At 37.0% G+C, this 18,516-nt stretch overlaps 1 protein-coding gene across 1 annotated transcript in view; it reads left to right on the top strand.

Annotated features, from left to right (window-relative positions):
* The window catches only part of LOC106140401 (uncharacterized), a 43,755-nt gene that overhangs the window by 20,846 nt on the left and 4,393 nt on the right, over nt 1-18,516 (top strand). The window contains exon 2 of the mRNA XM_060948711.1: nt 18,246-18,364. Within this exon, the coding sequence (XP_060804694.1) occupies nt 18,246-18,364 (119 nt within the window). The remainder of the gene's footprint in view (nt 1-18,245; nt 18,365-18,516) is intronic.

Here is an 18,516-nt window from a genome sequence, read left to right on the forward strand (position 1 = left end):
AAGGATAAGATTGAGGAAGTATGCCAGATGATGGATGAAAGACGTTTGGATGTGTTGTGCGTGAATGAAACGAAGCGGAAAGGATGCGACGCGACGCAGCACGGCCCTTACACGGCGTATTGGTCTGGAATTTCCAGTACCAGCCGAGGCTGTCAAGGGGTCGGTCTAATTCTTTCTGCACGAATGGCTGAGTGCGTGAATGAGTATGAGTGTGTCAGCCCTCGTCTTCTATGGATTAGGCTGAAAGTTGGAATCACTCGGATCTTCGTTCTAGGTGTTTATGCACCTTGGGATGTGGGTTCGAGGGGTACAACATCAGCAAAAAGCGAAAACGAGGAGTTCTGGAATAGTGTAAGAGAAGTATTGAAAGTTACCAAGCCAAATGAGAAGATTATTATGTTAGGTGATTTTAATGGATGGGTGGGTGTAAAGCGTGATGGATATGAAAAGGTGCTTGGTGCGTTTGGTGACGAAAAGGTGAATGATAATGGAAGAAGTGTATTAGAAATTTGTCTAGAGTGGGATCTTTTTGTGTCGAACTCAATGTTTCAACATAAAGAGATCCACACCTACACAAGAGTGGAAGGTATTTTAAAAAGTATGATAGACTTTGTGATTGTAGATGAAAGATTGAAGAACAAAGTGCTGGATACCCGTGCATATCGCGGTGCTGGCATTGACTCGGACCATTTACTGGTGATATCCCGGATAAGGGGTATCTTCAATCGCTGGCGGCACAGGGTAAGGGAGCAAACCAGCGCTTTGGAAAGAGTAAAAGTAGAAAATTTGCAAGATATGGATGTAGGTAAGAAGTATATTAATAGACTGAAGGATGAATTTGAAGATTTAGAGGAAATGAGCGATATTGAAGATGGATGGAAGGAATTTAAAGAAAGAATTGTGAAAGTAGCTGTTGAAGTGTGTGGTGTAAGTAGAAGAAGGAAAGGAAAAAATCACAAAAATGCGTGGATGAGTAAAGATGTGCAAGAACTTGTGCGATTAAAGAAGAAAGCATGGCTGGATTTGTTAGCAGCAAAAGCTAACTTAAGAATGCAAGAGGTTATAGATGAAGATGTGAATGAAGCACGTAAGGAATATAAGAAAATGAAAGATTTGGTTAAGAAAGCTGTGATTAGAAAGAAAGAAGAGTATAAAGAGGATTTTGATAAAAGGCTATCAGAAGACTTTCAGTCAAATCTGAAAGTATTCTGGAAATCCGTAAGGTCAGCCCGAGGAAATACTATAACCAGAGAGCTGACTAGGATCAGATGCCAGGATGGTAGCGTTGTGAAAGGAGAAGAATGTGTACTAAAGATATGGAAGGACTATTTTGAAAGTTTATTTGAAAAAAAGGAAGGAAATAAGAAAGATTTCTGCTATAGCGAAGAAAAAGAGAATGAGATGGAAGGCGAAATTGAAATGTTCGAAATTGTGGAAGCACTTAAGAGTATGAAAGCGGGAAAGGCTGCTGGGTGTGATAGAGTGTCGGTCGAGATGCTTAAAGCAGGAAAAGGCGTAGTAGCTAGTCAGTTGTACTGCCTTTTCAATTTGTGTTGGAAAAGCGGCCGAGTACCAAAAGATTGGTGTAAGGCTGTTATCGTGCCACTTTACAAAGGAAAAGGGTCACAGCTGGACTGCAAAAATTATCGTGGTATAAGCCTGCTTAGCGTCGTCGGCAAATTGTATGCTAAGGTATTGATTAATAGAGTCAGGAATGAAACTGATGACAAAATATGGGATGCTCAAGCGGGATTTCGAAAGGGAATGGGATGTACTGATCAGGTCTTTTCCTTGCGGTGCATAGCCGAAAAGTTTTTGGCCAAGAGTCAAAAAGTCTATTGCACATTCGTAGATCTGGAAAAGGCCTATGACAGAGTTGAGAGGAATGAATTGTGGTCAGCACTTTCTATGCATGGGGTGAGCAGTCTCTTAATACGAGCACTGAAATCCTTATATGAGGATTCGAGTGCTTGTGTCAGGATAAACGGAGCGCACACTGAGTGGTTTAAGATTGAGAAAGGCGTTAGGCAAGGATGTGTTGCGTCACCGTGGCTGTTCAACCTATTTATGGATAGCTGTTTGACAGATTTGAAAGAGTCTAAAAGTGGATTAAGGATGAATGAGTTACTCGTCAAATGTCTGCTCTATGCCGACGATCAGGTTATACTGGCGTCATCAGCGGAGGAGTTACAGGAGATGGTAAACTGTATGCATGAAGCTTTAAAAGAGAAAGGAATGAAAGTGAACGTAAGTAAAACTAAAACACTGGTTTTTGAAATGGAGAAAGAAATGACAGCATGTAATATTTTGATTGGAGGAGAAAAAGTGGAGCAAGTGAAAGAGTTTGTATATCTAGGATCAAAGTTTACATCAGATGGCAAGTATGATAGTGATATTGAAAGGAGAGTGAACGCGGGGAACATGGTGAATGGAGCTTTGCATGCCTTTATGAGCAGTCAGAAACTATCCAAAAAGGCTCGACTGGCTGTGCACAGGGGCGTGTTGGTCCCGACATTAATGTATGGGAGTGAAAGTTGGGTATGGCAAAAGAAGCATGAAAGCAGAATAAATGCAGTGGAAATGAGAGCGTTAAGGAGTATGATGGGTGTGAAATTGAGTGACAGGATAAGGAACAGCGTGATAAGGGAATGTTGTGATGTGAAAGAAGATGTAGTTACAGGAATAGAAAAGGGTATGTTAAGATGGTTCGGTCATGTGGAGAGGATGAATGAAAGCAGGTTGACTAAGCAGATATACAAGGAGAGTGTGGAGGGAAAGGTCGGAGTGGGAAGACCTAGACGAACGTATCTTGATCAAATTAAGGACGTCCTGGTAAAGGGTCAGGTCAAAAGTACCCGAAACCGCCGAGCTTGTATGAAGAGAGTTATGAATGTGGACGAAGCGAAAGAAGTATGCAGAGATCGTGGCAAGTGGAAAGAGGTAGTCTCTGCCTACCCCTCCGGGAAAGAGGCGTGATTTTATGTATGTATGTATGTATGTATGTAGAATTTGATTAAATTGCTCGTAAGTGACGTCATATACTGTGTACATGCAATTTCTCTATGGCGAAATTAAATATAAATTCCAGCGGCTATACTTTTCTACGAAAACTTGAACGTACGGAGTACTTTTAAATTTCCCAGTAATTGCAAACGAACACCGTTTTTCATCGGAATTTCACTACAATTTCATCGCTGTTCATCTGACAGCTGACGTGACGACGGCTTGCAGCCATCAGCAATGAATATGGTAATCTGTGGTTTAGGGTTGAAGGAATATTGGTTTTGTTCGGGACCGAAAGTTGATTTTGCCACTTTATTTATATTATGTGACATTCAAATAAACGTTTGGATACGGCATTGTTAGTAGCATTAAGGTTGTTTCCTCATACGTATTGTTGTTATAACAAACAGACAAATAGAGACAATCTCAAGTTCCTAGCTAGATTTGCATTCCCATTACCTGGGTAATGGTTCCGTTAATGTCATAAGCTGTCTCAATCTTAACTTGTCTACTGAAATCAAAGTAACAAACAAGCAAGAGTAAATCCGCTAGACTACACATGACATATTACATATAATCACGTCTTTATCCATAAAGGGGTAGACATAGTCAACACTTGTAAGAGACTGAAAGGCCTGGTTCCGCTTAAAGGCTTAGTGATGGAATGGAGATTCAAATACTTACATTGCTAGCCCAACGCCTAAAAGTAGAATGCCAATTTTATTAGTCTATCCCTTGATTGACTTCTCGTTGAATCTGCACAGGAAAAAATGCTCTTGGTACATACTATGTTATTTCTTGCTACCAGACCAGCATGGCAACTGTTATTGATCATGATATTTCTGTCAGTTTTCTTTTTCTTATCTAGAAGAAGATAGATAAAGATAGTGTGAGCAAAATACTTGACACACCCAATCCAGGATCCATGGTCGTAAATGCATATCCCGGGCTCCTCTCCAGAGCAGTGAGGATGTAACCGGGACTATAGCCAGGCGATACAAGAAGAATTCATTATCCTCCTGTATAGAGTAACTTTAATTTTAACTTTAATTCAATAAGACTTTACAACTTAAATGTGGAATTCTTATTTAAGTTACAAAATTATGCTTAGTTATTTTGATATCAGCTCAACTTCTCGCGCTCACCCTTCAAATGCTATTACCACTATTACCAAGTTTATGCATTCGTGATGAGCCGGCATTAGTTGGCAACTTGTTTACATAGCTTTGTACTATCATTATAATATCTATGGTATGCTGATGCGATGCCAACCTGATATGTGAACTTTGATTAAATGCCGAACAGTTGGGGATGGAGTTGTTGAAGGAATATAAATGAAGGGAATAGATTAAATACTTCAAATGTTGTTTCTTAATGTTCTGAAGATTTGTCACTGATAAGTCGCTGACATATAGGAGATATAAGCTGTCTGTGTTAAAGTCGATTTAGGAGTTTTCTAAACACTTAGTTGCTATTGTCGAACAATTTATTTTGAAATTAATTAGATTTTCGCTATATTGATACATAATTAAAATAAATTAGAAAATTATCTAAGTATGCATATTCAGAAAATTTTGGAACAAAAAATCTAATAATACTGGCTATTTATAATCCAGCCAAATCACCCAAGAAACAAGATAAGTATAACCCGAAACAAATGGAAATGTAAATAATTTTGACAAATTTTGATTATGATTTCAGGCGGCGGTTGTTCCCCTCCTGACTGATTTGAATCTCTCTTCAATTAATTAGTCCCATAACAACATGAAAACACTCAATCATCTCCCTTTGAAAAAAGAGCATCTGTAATACAGATTCTAAGAAGAAATCTTAATATATAAAAGAAAGTAAATGAAGACATATTGATCAACGCACAGCCTATACCGCTGGATCTGAACTCTTGAAATTTGGTGTGCAGGTTCTTTATGTGGTCTAGGAGTGAACTAAGAGAAGAAAACCTGATAATCCCGCGGAAAATTTATTTTGGATTTTCTGTTTTACGTGGGCGCAGCCGTGTATGTCTCAGAGTTGATTATACAGTGTATTATAAAGATCGTAATTTTATTTTATTTTTTATTTAAAAAACCTTTTGACGTTCTTATAAATAATAACTATAATATAATATCACAAGGTACAAATAGCTGGTTTAGCCGTCTATGCTTTGCTCTGTATTACCACATAAATAAACAACAGCAGCCCAGGATATACAAGGCGAATAGTCTGAGGAAAGTTTGTTCACTTAATATATGGCCATATCACTGCCAACATTTTTTCTTCCTTGGCTTATTGAACAAGTAAATAATTCAGACAGACATAAAATTTCCATATTTCTTTTTTGTATTCTTAGGTTTATTTAACCTGTTTTAGACAAGTAAGTCGGTGACAACAAGACGTACAGTATGAAAAACGGGAAACGGGTTTTTCATACATAAAAACGCTTCTTTCCCGAATGGGTAATTCGTCAAGGGCTTTATCTGTTTTCAGAAATAATTTAGGCCTCTTCAAAATTAAAATTAGTTTACGTATCAGCATCTACAATTGTGACCTACAATCAGGAAAGTGGAGGTATTCGAAAGTTTGTTTGTTATGCTTTCACGCCTAAACTACTGCATTAATCTCCGTTAAATTTTGCATACATATAGTGCTAAAAAGACATAGGGTACTTACTTAAACTAATTTTGTGTAGCTATTCATTGTAACAAGCGAGTAGAATTCAAGCCATGTTCTATTCCAAGAGACGTCTGTAGATTCCTTTCATGTCACCACGAGTTGCAATCAATCAGATAAGGGTTCTCCCTCCTTCGCGACATGTCTCACAGCCGACGCCGTCTCCATGACAACGACTGCAAATACTAATCGAAATCGAAACTTAATGTACTCTCAAACTTTGACCTGAAATATTAAATTATTCACCAAAATTTAAAATTTTTATTCATTATTATAGGATACTATCATATCGCTTAATAATTGTCAAATCTTTTGATTTCACATAGTGTCCGACCGAAGGTCTATTTTTGGCCGAAGCCGAAGCCGAAGCCGATTAATCGGCTATCGCCACAACCTTCGGCCGAAGCCGAAGCCGAAGCCGAAGGTTTATATTCTCTCAGCACTCAGTAATTAATTTCGTTCAATATTGTCTACAAGCTACAATTAATATTAAAATTATTTAAACCCTCAATATTGAAGGTTTATATATTATTGACTGTCTCATATAAAAGTTGATGATATATCATAGAGATGGTTGGTTTAGAGATAAATAAAAGTTTGTGATTTACATAGGTACATACATAAAATCACGCCTCTTTCCCGGAGGGGTAGGCAGAAACTACCTCTTTCCACTTGCCACGATCTCTGCATACTTCCTTCGCTTCATCCACATTCATAACTCTCTTTATACAAGCTCGGCGGTTTCGGGTACTTTTGACCTGACCCTTTACCAGGACGTCCTTAATTTGATCAAGATACGTTCGTCTAGGTCTTCCCACTCCGACCTTTCCCTCCACACTCTCCTTGTATATCTGCTTAGGCAACCTGCTTTCATTCATCCTCTCCACATGACCGAACCATCTTAACATACCCTTTTCTATTCCTGTAACTACATCTTCTTTCACATCACAACATTCCCTTATCACGCTGTTCCTCATCCTGTCACTCAATTTCACACCCATCATACTCCTTAACGCTCTCATTTCCACTGCATTTATTCTGCTTTCATGCTTATTTTACCATACCCAACTTTCACTCCCATACATTAATGTCGGGACCAACACGCCCCTGTGCACAGCCAGTCGAGCCTTTTTGGATAGTTTCTAACTGCTCATAAAGGCATGCAAAGCTCCATTCACCATGTTCCCCGCGTTCACTCTCCTTTCAATATCACTATCATACTTGCCATCTGATGTAAACTTTGATCCTAGATATACAAACTCTTTCACTTGCTCAACTTTTTGTCCTCCAATCAAAATATTACATGATGTCATTTCTTTCTCCATTTCAAAAACCAGTGTTTTAGTTTTACTTACGTTCACTTTCATTCCTTTCTCTTTTAAAGCTTCATGCATACAGTTTACCATCTCCTGTAACTCTTCCGCTGATGACGCCAGTATAACCTGATCGTCGGTATAGAGCAGACATTTGACGAGTAACTCATTCATCCTTAATCCACTTTCAGACTCTTTCAAATCTGTCCAACAACTATCCATAAATAGGTTAAACAGCCACGGTGACGCCACACATCCTTGCCTAACGCCTTTCTCAATCTTAAACCACTCAGTGTGCGCTCCGTTTATCCTGATACAAGCACTCGAATCCTCATATAAGGATTTCAGTGCTCGTATTAAGAGACTGCTCACCCCATGCATAGAAAGTGCTGACCACAATTCATTCCTCTCAACTCTGTCATAGGCCTTTTCCAGATCTACGAATGTGCAATAGACTTTATGACTCTTGGCCAAAAACTTTTCGGCTATGCACCGCAAGGAAAAGACCTGATCAGTACATCCCATTCCCTTTCGAAATCTCGCTTGAGCATCCCATATTTTGTCATCAGTTTCATTCCTGTCTCTATTAATCAATACCTTAGCATACAATTTGCCGACGACGCTAAGCAGGCTTATACCACGATAACTTTTGCAGTCCAGCTGTGACCCTTTTCCTTTGTAAAGTGGCACGATAACAGTCTTACACCAATCTTTTGGTACTCGGCCGCTTCTCCAACACAAATTGAAAAGGCAGTACAACTGTCTAGCTACGACGCCTTTTCCTGCTTTTAGCATCTCGACCGACACTCTATCATACCCAGCAGCCTTACCCGCTTTCATACTCTTTAGTGCTTCCACAATTTCGAACATTTCAATTTCGCCTTCCATCTCATTCTCTTTTTCTTCGCTATAGCAGAAATCTTTACTACCTGATTTACCTACTGGTAAAAAATAATGATTTGATTTCTTTATTATGTAATTGAATTACAGTAATTCACAAATTACAATTAGACCAATCAGTCTTTGTTTTACTCGACTAGACCAAAACTAGACTAATCCTACTACTATTATAAAGGCGAAAGTTTGTATGGATGTATGGATGTTTGTTACTCTTTCACGCAAAAACTACTGAACCGATTACCATGAAATTTGGTATGTAGGTAGCTGAAGACCCAGAATAACACATAGGCTACTTTTTATCCCAGAGTTCCCGCGGGATTGATAGGGTTTCCATGCGGACGAAGTCGCGGGCGGCCTCTAGTAAATAAAATAAACAAACACTAACTTCTAAATGTGATATTTTGACAGTGACTCCCCGTCGCCTCATGACTTTCGTAACAGTTCGTTCAATCTCGACGGTCGCTCGGACCTTCGGCGAAACCTTCGGCTTCGGTCGGGTTTTGGGCCGAAGCCGAATGTTTCGCCGAAGGTGGATTTTTTGGCCGAAGGTGGCCGAAGCCGAAGCCGAAGCCGAAGCTTCGGTCGGACACTAATTTCACAACATTGGTTGACGTCAAATAAATTACTTAAAACTAAGTTTACTTCCAAGGCGTCAGTGCAGAAGAAGCGGTAACAAACTGCACTGCAGCATTTTCTTCAACAACGTCAACTTCACAAATATCCGAACTTAGAATAGAATGTGGACGACGAATGTGAACATTGTTCAAATTAATTTATTTATATGAGATTTTAATTTAACACCCTAAGAATCTCAACTATTATTTGACTTTCTTGTAAATAATGATAAATTGTTAAGTGCGTTTTTAATATTATGAGACCCTATCCCTCATGGATATATTTTAAGACGATTTAAAACACATATTCCACTATACTTTAGTCGTCCCTAATAATAAAAAACATCAACTAATACAGACAAGTGAAATATCATTATGGGAGTAATTAAAAAATGTTTTATTTGTCTAAATTGGTTAAAAAAAATAAGTGACCTCTGAATTTAGTCAATTCAAATACTTTGAAGAGCCATAGAGATAAAGATTTTGGTGCATTCTGTTATCAGAACTAATTTAAAAAATGGATTAAGTACTTCCTTCTAATCAAACTTCAATTAACGCCAATTTTACTCAATCATATTTATTTCTTCTTATTTTCTTCTTAGTAATAACGTCCAAATAATTTGCTTTCTTTGTGCTCTCGTTAAAACCCCCCGGCGAATGAAATTGATTTATTGCCGAATCTATTGCTGATAACTCAATTGTCTGTGCACTGAACGTCTAGGGAGTTATAATTTCCTTGTATGTAGTAGCATACGACATTGTTATTTAAAAAAATAAAATGGTCATAAAAACATAAATACCACGTATGTGGCGTTTGGCGATTACTGATTATTATTAATATTATACTAACTCTTATTTATGACAAATAAACAGAAACTTCCTAGTGCTTCGATTATAAGTTGGGGTATTACATATGGAGTGAATGAAAATGCACTGGGTGTAGTACTTACAAAGTTCTAGAAGTTTCTGTGAGTCGTGTGCTTAAGTCCCGAAGTTAGGTTTAGAAATTACTATAATGTGCTCCAGAATAAGCTTGGGCTGAGCGTAAGCGGATGTTAGTTATGTACGTGATTTTCGGATTACAGTTCAAAAACATAAATTTTATAGATTCGGGATAAAACCGATTCAAATTCCATTATGAACATTAACAGAACAAAACACCAACTGTTTTATAGAGCTTATTCGAATTTATTTCGAAACAGAAATATGAATTGAATAAAAGCGAGATACATTTTGATATTACAAAATTTTCGCTTATTATCAACATATCGAATACGAGTGAAATGGAATTGAATTGTCTGACTGAAGAAACAAGCACACATATAATATATATTGCCTAACTTGGTTCTATTAATAGGCAGAATAGTCCATTGGATTCTAGGTCATTTAGTTTAATGACTAAATGTTGCAATTGCGATAAAATTCAATATAGATGTTAAAATTACATGAAGTTAATGTTAAAATTGTATGAAGTAATTACGATTTTTAATCATGTTCGAACTTTTTCTAATTGGTCTGGGTCTTGGATGTTTATCTTTATGAGTATTCATTAAAAATATAGTATCGTTGAGTTGGTATCTCGTAACACAAGTTTGGAACTTATTTGGAGGCTAACTCAATTTGTGTAATTTGTCCCGAATATATTAATTTATTTATTTTTCTTTTGTGTTACCTTTAACACGGGGTCGCCACAGTATGTTAGTTTTTTACAATTGCTTCTGTCAATTGCAAACCGAAAAAGAGATTTTCGGTTTTCTCCATATCTTAAACCTTCCACTTTCATATTTAAGTAATTTACACTCTATTTTAATAAAAATAACTCCCGGTTTTTGACACTTGATCAAAAAATGAAGACCCCTATTCAGTTGCCGGCGAGTGTAAGGCCGCCCTTTGTCGCCTCATCAAACTGCAAATTGGCAGTTTAGTTGCCACCGCACTGGACGCTGCGGGCTATACAGCTCTTGCTTTACGAAATGTACTGTATTTTATATAGCTCGTTAGCAGGACTCGAACACAAATGAAGCTTGTATTGCATGCAGTTCACTGACCAAATAATTTAGAAGATAGATAAATAGATTTTCTGTCGGCTGGCTGTTGCTTCGATATAAAGGGAGTATACTCCCATGAATTGCGATGCAGAAAGATCTTCCCTTTCTGGCGTTCGAGCCCGAAACAGCGCTTCCGTGAAAGTAACAACCCTCAGGAAGACGAAGACAATAAACAAAATTAGTACTAAAACTACAAACTATGCTTGATGTCGAGCATTTTAATATTCTCAATGTATTGATAACATAAAATCAAAATGTAGCACCTGTCGTGTGTTGAACAAGATACGCCCGTCACGGCAGCCGGTGCAACGCGTCAGCAACGGCTTAATTTAATTAAATTTCCCTACGAATCCTCTCCCACACCCAAATAAACTCGCATAACGAGGTGTATGCAACGGAAATTGAATTATTCTGCTACTATTTTAGTGTATATAGCAAACTATATAATATAACTTAATACAAGTCACGGCATAACATTGTACCCTGAAAAGCTTATTGAAGTTACGACAAAAGTTAAGTCAATGAAGGGTGAAATAAAAAATCTAAAGATTTCAATATATTCATAGACCTATATTTACGCATGCAGAAAAAAACAATTCTTCCACGTGGCCAAACTAAGTTGACAAACTGATTGATGAATTTCAGTGGACATACTATGTAATGAATCAAATAATACCCATCATAGGTCAAATATTGTTCGAAATTTATTTTTGATAGTGAAATAACAAGCAAGTATAGGTGACTTGCTTAACGACTATGATGACATTGTGAAAGATAAATCATATTGTGCGTAACATATTATGAGATCACAGGCTTGAAGATACGTATAGATAAAGCATGGCCTTTTTTACAGCGCTCAAAGTTCTAAGCACATTATTTCACAAATCTTTTGCGAGGAATGTGGCGTAGGTAGGACACTGCACACAGCTCCAGATACCTGGACCACCTTAATAACAGCAATCAAGGCGCGGTGGCACATATGTCACCTAAGCCTACCATACTCAGCTTTTGTCCTTAATTTTACTACAGGCTACAAATATAAATTCCAGAAAACGCATCAGAAAGTGTACATTTTTCTGCAAGTAAAAGATTTAGAAGGAATTTAGAAGTAAAAATAAAGTAAGGATATAATTTTCAGATTTTTTTTTACATATTTGCAATCATCAGTCAAAAAGAGTTATCTATAAATGATGGGACTATCTTATCGTCCGGCATGTAGGGCAAGTTTTGGTCATAAATCAATTTCCGACGAGCCCTAAGCAAACTTCTTTAATCGAGCAAACAGCCCGAAATGTTGTCCATAGAAAAGAATGATAATGTTCAGGCCCATATAATATAATAATAAACAAATAATAAACTGAACAACGCAAACAGAGTTAAACATTTTTTTTTTTTAATTTTAGGACGGATAATTAAAACTAATTCACAAAAAGATCAAAAGTTAGATCCTCAGTCAGGTCATGATTGAAAAAGATCTTTTTCATCAGAAAATCCGAACAAATAACAAAGATTGAGCTAGACCCAGGCCTTGATAGGTCTAGGTCTAGCTCAATCTTTGTTATTTGTTCGGTATATATTTATTTATCCAAATTTGTTTTATTTCCTAGATTTTTTTCAAAAGATTTCAGTAGGTAATATATCGTACTTAATATCAATAACCGAAGAGCTTGCATGAAGAGTTATGAATGTGCATAAAGCTAAGGAAGTATGCAGAGATCGTGGAAAGATGTAGTCTGCCTACCCCTACGTAAAAAAAGGCATAATGTTATGTATGTATGTAGTATTAATATACCATATTGAATAGAATTGTATTTAAAATGCTCATAAAATATGAATTAAGCAATAATTGTCAGTGTACCATTGAGATCAATTTAAGCGGTAATCCTCACGTCGTATTCATAGTCCAGACTAAATCCAATTACGGTGCGCCGGCTCCGGTGACCAGAGAGTTAGAGAAATGGTCCCGACAGCGCACAGTCACGGAGTATATTAGAACCACATTAAAACGTAGTAAGCCTTATTAAAGTTGTGTTCGTCCAAGAATAATTGAACAAAAATACTGGCCTCCTTGCTTAAATATGTACACACTGATGACTAAAAAACTCTGAAATTATAACACTCTTTTTTGAATGACGATATTTCATTTAGTACTAGCTTTTGCCAGCGGCCTCGCTCATCTGAGTTGCCATTAAAAAACTTTTATCTATATCCATTTTAATATTACATTCTATACATTGATGAAAAAACTATGAAATTGGTTGAGCTTTAGTGATACCATCTTACGAATCTCATTTGCTCAACAAATACAAACTGTCAAACACTTTCATGTTATAGACAAAAGTAAACAATAAAAATGACAATTCGTTTAAAATCTACGCAAGTGCATCGCTTGTTTAATGTTAATAATAAGCACTTCTAGCGATCGTCGGTCTGTAACTAAATGCAGTGCTGTCGGCACGAGCGAGCAGTCGAGTGGAGCCCGGCTCTCGAGTGTCAGGACGTGACTATGGACTGGGCTCGGCGGCGACGCGACGTAATCTGTGTTCTGCCAAAATACCAAATGGAAAAATTAAAATACCCGACTCTGACTCTGGCTTCGCGCAGTTATCTCGTGCCGTTAATCTTTTAAATTTCGAATTTTGACGTAAACATTTTAATGCTCTGGAAACTGACTCGGAAAATATTATGTCGTTAAACAATGAGCTGTAGAACCAGAAATACGAATATTTGTTAAAATTTTAGATAAGAACATTGCAAAATTTTTGATATTCATTTTGAAATTTTCGCTCTCTTTCAAAAGTTCTTTCGGTTGTAAGCTCATTTATTTGCTTCAAAGGTCGTTTTCGTAGCTGGTGTAGTTCGTAGCAATTGCTACTTACTACAATATGGCTACAATGCTACAACTGTGAAAAAATTTACCACGTTTTTTTACAATCGAGACTCGCACTTATTTACAAGGTACCTATAGAAAATAGCAATCATTTACGTAGTGTCTAAATTTTATTGCGACCTTTAATAAAATTCACTTATTCTAACAATGAAAATTCACAATTTATTGAACAACAAATCCAGGGTGATTTTACTAAATTAGTGGAGCAGACGTTTTCGATTTCAAGTCATTGTAATTGGATGACACTCGTACACAGACTGATTGCTTTGTAAAAAAGGTGTTGATAGGCCGGACTACAAGAGCTGTTGAATATTAATGGCAAGCGTCGGTGGCTGGAGAGCTTCGTCTGGTTGCCCGGAGCAACAGAGCCTTAACCAAGTTGCGAAGAACTTCGCATGTACTTTCCCAGTCACCATCTTTACTAGTATTAAGAGTATCTGTAAGTATAGTTTGAGATAAAGGTGTACTCAAATTAATAAAAGACATGTGTCACAGTTATATGAGTTCATACCATGATATCTCTTTATTTAAAAATGCGACGAAGTTCGTTCAAGTCGCCTGCTCTCTATTTGCATATTTTTAACAACATGCGAACCTACGAATATTTTTTTGTCGTCAAAATCTAGCTCGCAACGACTTGCGATATTCGTCGCAACTTCATAGTAAGAGACAGGATGTGATTTTCCTTAGCGATTTGGCAACTCTCGAGTAAAATATTCTGCACTGAAATTTGAATGTCTGCAATTCGCAAACACATAATGTCAAGTACGGTTTCTGCATTTGAAAAGATTGGTGGTTTATTGAATGGGGATAGAGTGACCTACTTTACGTTACTTTAGAAGTTAAAATTGCATGTTATTCAAGAATGACTTTCACAATGTAGCAATGGTGTCCCTGACTTCCATATAAATTTTCAGATTTCTGGGAATTTATGCAAGGCTGAATAGGTGGATACGCTATGTATTATTAAATGACGAAATAAATAAGGCATATTTTTTATTTATCTCCTAATGAAAGAGAGTTATACGTCTGTTTGCATTATAAGTTTACATAATGGCAAAGTTAAAGATTGCATGAATCATTTTTTTTAGATACTGCTTTTTAGATAAAAATCAACTAAGAATTTATATTTTTCAAAATCGCTGATGATATAAAATTTTGTTCCTTTTACCATAAAGTACATTCGAAACTTTTAACAATTTATTTCTTCAATCAATCTTTAACAATGCAAGGTAATCAGCGCATAATATGCGAGCAAGCTATATGAAAATTCAAGCAGCTTACATTCAATAGACTATAAATTTGTTGGAGCGCGAAATAATCTGATATCGCAAAGTCTGTATTAGTCCGCATATCGAGGCAGTCGGCGGTTATCCGGAGTAAGCTGGCTAAAACTCAAAACGGTCGGCCTCGACTTGCCCGTCGGGAATCGACGTGACCAGACATATAATTTGCTAGACCCTATGATTTGATATCATACATCATACTTATATTTCTTCATCATATGATTATACATACCATCACGCCTGTTTCATATTGGGCAGAGATTATGGATTTCCACTTGCTACTATCCCTACAGACCTCGTCCTCTTCCTCCACTTACCTTACCTTACTACTTACCTTACTATATAATAAATCTGAAAAGTGCTAAAAGTCTGTATGTTTATTACTCTTTCATATAAAAAGTATTTGTATGCCACTTTACAATCGTGTAACTCATAATATAGAAATAGCATATGTGCTATACATATTATGAAGCCTATGGGCTACAATGTGCGCGTAGGAGAATCTCTAGATAGCCGCGACAGAATTCTAGGCTGATTTTATATTTTTCTTACTCTGCTACAATGTACTCTGGCTGTATAGTTATTTTCTTCATTAACATATATCAATCTTTTGTTAACTCTAACAAAATTACCCATTTAACAAATTAATCCCTTTACGAAATTTTATTCAGCCTTGGTAATGGTCGTTATTAACCAAAATAAAATTATATTATATGGTCCAAAAAAGGAATGAAGCACAAATCAATAGATTTTAGGAAGGAGATAAAATTATTTATAATAGTATGGTTGATATTCATACAGATGTGCACACTTGCGATATCTAGCTCCGATTTATGTCTATAGACGTGACTTTTCAGACGTCACTGAAATCCTCGAAAATTGCTGTAGTGTGCCCGGCAAGGAAATGTATTCATTTTAATTAGTAGGTAATGATAATAATTTGAGAAAATGATTATATATGTATATTACATATTTTTATCTAAGTTACTAAGTAGGTTAGATACAGTTTTATTTTAAATTAAGATTAATAAAAGTTTTTAAAGTTAAAAGGTAGGCTAAAAAGAATTTTTTTCAGTCGAAAGAAAATAAAAACCCGAACAAAATTTGATTTTCATTGAAAATGTAACGATGACGTAGCATCCGATCGCTCAATTGAAAAAGAAATCATTTCCATTTGAAATTCAAGCTACAATGAAATGCTTTTAAATCCATTAAGCAGTAGTTACACTCGTCAAAGGGTCGTTCGACAGAAGGGGGCGCCGTCTACCGGACGCGACGCGACCAAAACACTGGAAAGATGCGATACTCTCCATTATGCGCTTGAAATGCATCCAAAATATAAGTATTTTCTACGACAAAAGTATCAGTTTTAGCGTTGATATTTCTATTCAGAAAGTAGTTTTGATAAAACGAAAATAGTGGTGTACTCCGTTTTTCATCGCTGTTTCTGTATTGCTTTCAAACAAAGAATGGCTCATTATCTGGTTCATTTAAATTCGAGTTTGAGCCGACATAATAAAACTTGTGTCTTTCAATTCGAAAACCATTTTGGGTTTAATATATGCACTATGTCGATCGCATTCATCTCTATACCAGTGAAATTCATGTGCGAGCTATCCTTCCGGGCCTTAGATATTGTCACGGCTGCCCTCACCGCGTCACCGGCGCAGACGTCCGTCGGAACTCCATCATTAGTGTGCTCACTCAATGTGAAAGCGATTTCATCCTGTCTCTTTGAAACTGGCGCAATATTGTCGAAAGCAGGAAAACTCTTTACGAGAAAAAAAATATTGGCCGACTCGCCGCGAAGAAAATGAGAAGGGAATGGCAGGCAATCGGGCGAACGAGTCCCGACGGCGATACAGCCGCGTTTGCGTTATCGATGACGAAGCAAACGGATGCTCTTTGGCTGTAAAAGCCTTGGCAGATACGAGACGCTAACTTGAACATTGCTGGCAAGCTACTTTTTAAATACTTAGATGCAATGAATTAGTTAATACTCATGGCGAATTGTGCTCTATCTGAATTTTATATCTACGCTAATATTGTAAACATTGTAAAAGGATATACCCAACTCATATCTCGTAAATGCGCAAGTGAGTTTATTTTTTTGTTACCTCTTAACGGGTTATCTACTGAATTAATCTTCTTGAAAATATCACATATATATAATTAAGTGTCTGGAGAAGGACATACCCGGTAATTCACACACTCTAGTTCCCGCGGGATTTGCGAAAACCTGTATTCTTTTGTAGGTGGTACTAAAATCGTCGCTTTTTGTAGATGGCGCTAAATTCACGCGCGTGAAACTGAGGGTTAAAGCTCGTTTATTATAAAGCTTCCATGCAGGTCTAGTAGGGAAGGATAAAAGGGTGTGCCAGTAGTTGCTTTTCTTCCCGCGCACATTGTAAAATCCAATCAAGGTATGATCTTGCAACCTGTCACTTTATCTGAATCTCACTTCCGTCAATTAAGCCATAAAGCTCACGTCAACGCAGGCTCTGAATCTTATAACTACTAACTCTGCCTACCCCCTATGGGATAATTAATCGATATGTATATAATAAGCGTAAATGAAAGAAAGTTTTAAAACACCAAATAGGAGCAATTTGATCACAATTAAATAGATGTAGGTACTTATTGACTTGAATTGCCAAATACGAGTGACTAATAATTAAGCTGGATTTTTTATAACTAGTGTCTAAATGTAATCATTTACTTCTTGCTTAAACATAACTCTAAGGGTCAGTAATTATCAAGCTTTCCTGAAGATCTCGTATGCTGTAGCCCTAAAAGAAAACGAGCGACGGCCTCGTTCAGACTCTCCGCCCGCGGTTGTAAACTCAGCCTGAAACAACTTCGTTACAACTCCGTGTTTTGTTTCCACCAGGCAATATTAGTTTTAGTCAAAAAGCTATTTTTCAACCCCCGTCGAAAGGCTTGCCAAGTTTTCTAATTTAGTTAATTCGTACTCAACGTTTCGTGAAGCCCTCTTTGCTTTCTGCCAGATTGGAGATAACAGTTTTGCTAAAATATTGTTCTGAAATTCGGCATGATTGTAAGATAATATAAAGCCGTATTTCCGAGACCGAGTTCAAATTTGATTCATTTAAGTAAACGCCGCTAAAATATATAGTTTAAAAAGTTTTATAACGAGACAACGTTGAATTAACCAAATATAATAGTTAACCCCAAATAAAAATATCTATTGATTATTCGAGAACTACAAACATCACTATTTAAATATTCCTTAACAAGTTTGATTATTTAGTATTTGTACGTTGTAAGTGTCTTCATACGCTCCTAGAAAGAGGCCTAATCTATGTACATAAACTAGGCCTCTTTCTAGGAGTGTTAGGCAGAGACTAGATCTTTCGAGAAAAAAATATCAAGAAATGATGAGCATTTCTTGAGATTTTTTTGATTTATCCCACATTCATAACTCTCTTTATGCAAGCGCAGCTGTTCCGGGTGATCTTGACCCGACCTTTCAGTATCGTTATCCGAATTAATTTTCCTTGCAGGTGCTAATGTTCCCAGAGGAAGGCTGGGCTCGAAGCGCCTCGTCTTCCTACTGGACCCTGCAGCCCTGCTGGTGGCGGCGGTCGCGCTGCAAAGTCGTCGAAGTTGCGGGCACTAGGAGGTATTTTTTTCTCTAAATATGTTTATTTAATTCTATCGTTAAGCCAAACACCTGAATGTGGCATATCAGTCTTTTCAAGACTGTCGGCTCTACCCCGCAAGGGATAGAAACGTGATTATATGTACGTATGAAGGTTTACTTAACAAGAGCAT

Source organism: Amyelois transitella, chromosome 17, assembly GCF_032362555.1.
Source record: "Amyelois transitella isolate CPQ chromosome 17, ilAmyTran1.1, whole genome shotgun sequence".
In the NCBI taxonomy this organism is placed as follows: domain Eukaryota; kingdom Metazoa; phylum Arthropoda; class Insecta; order Lepidoptera; family Pyralidae; genus Amyelois; species Amyelois transitella.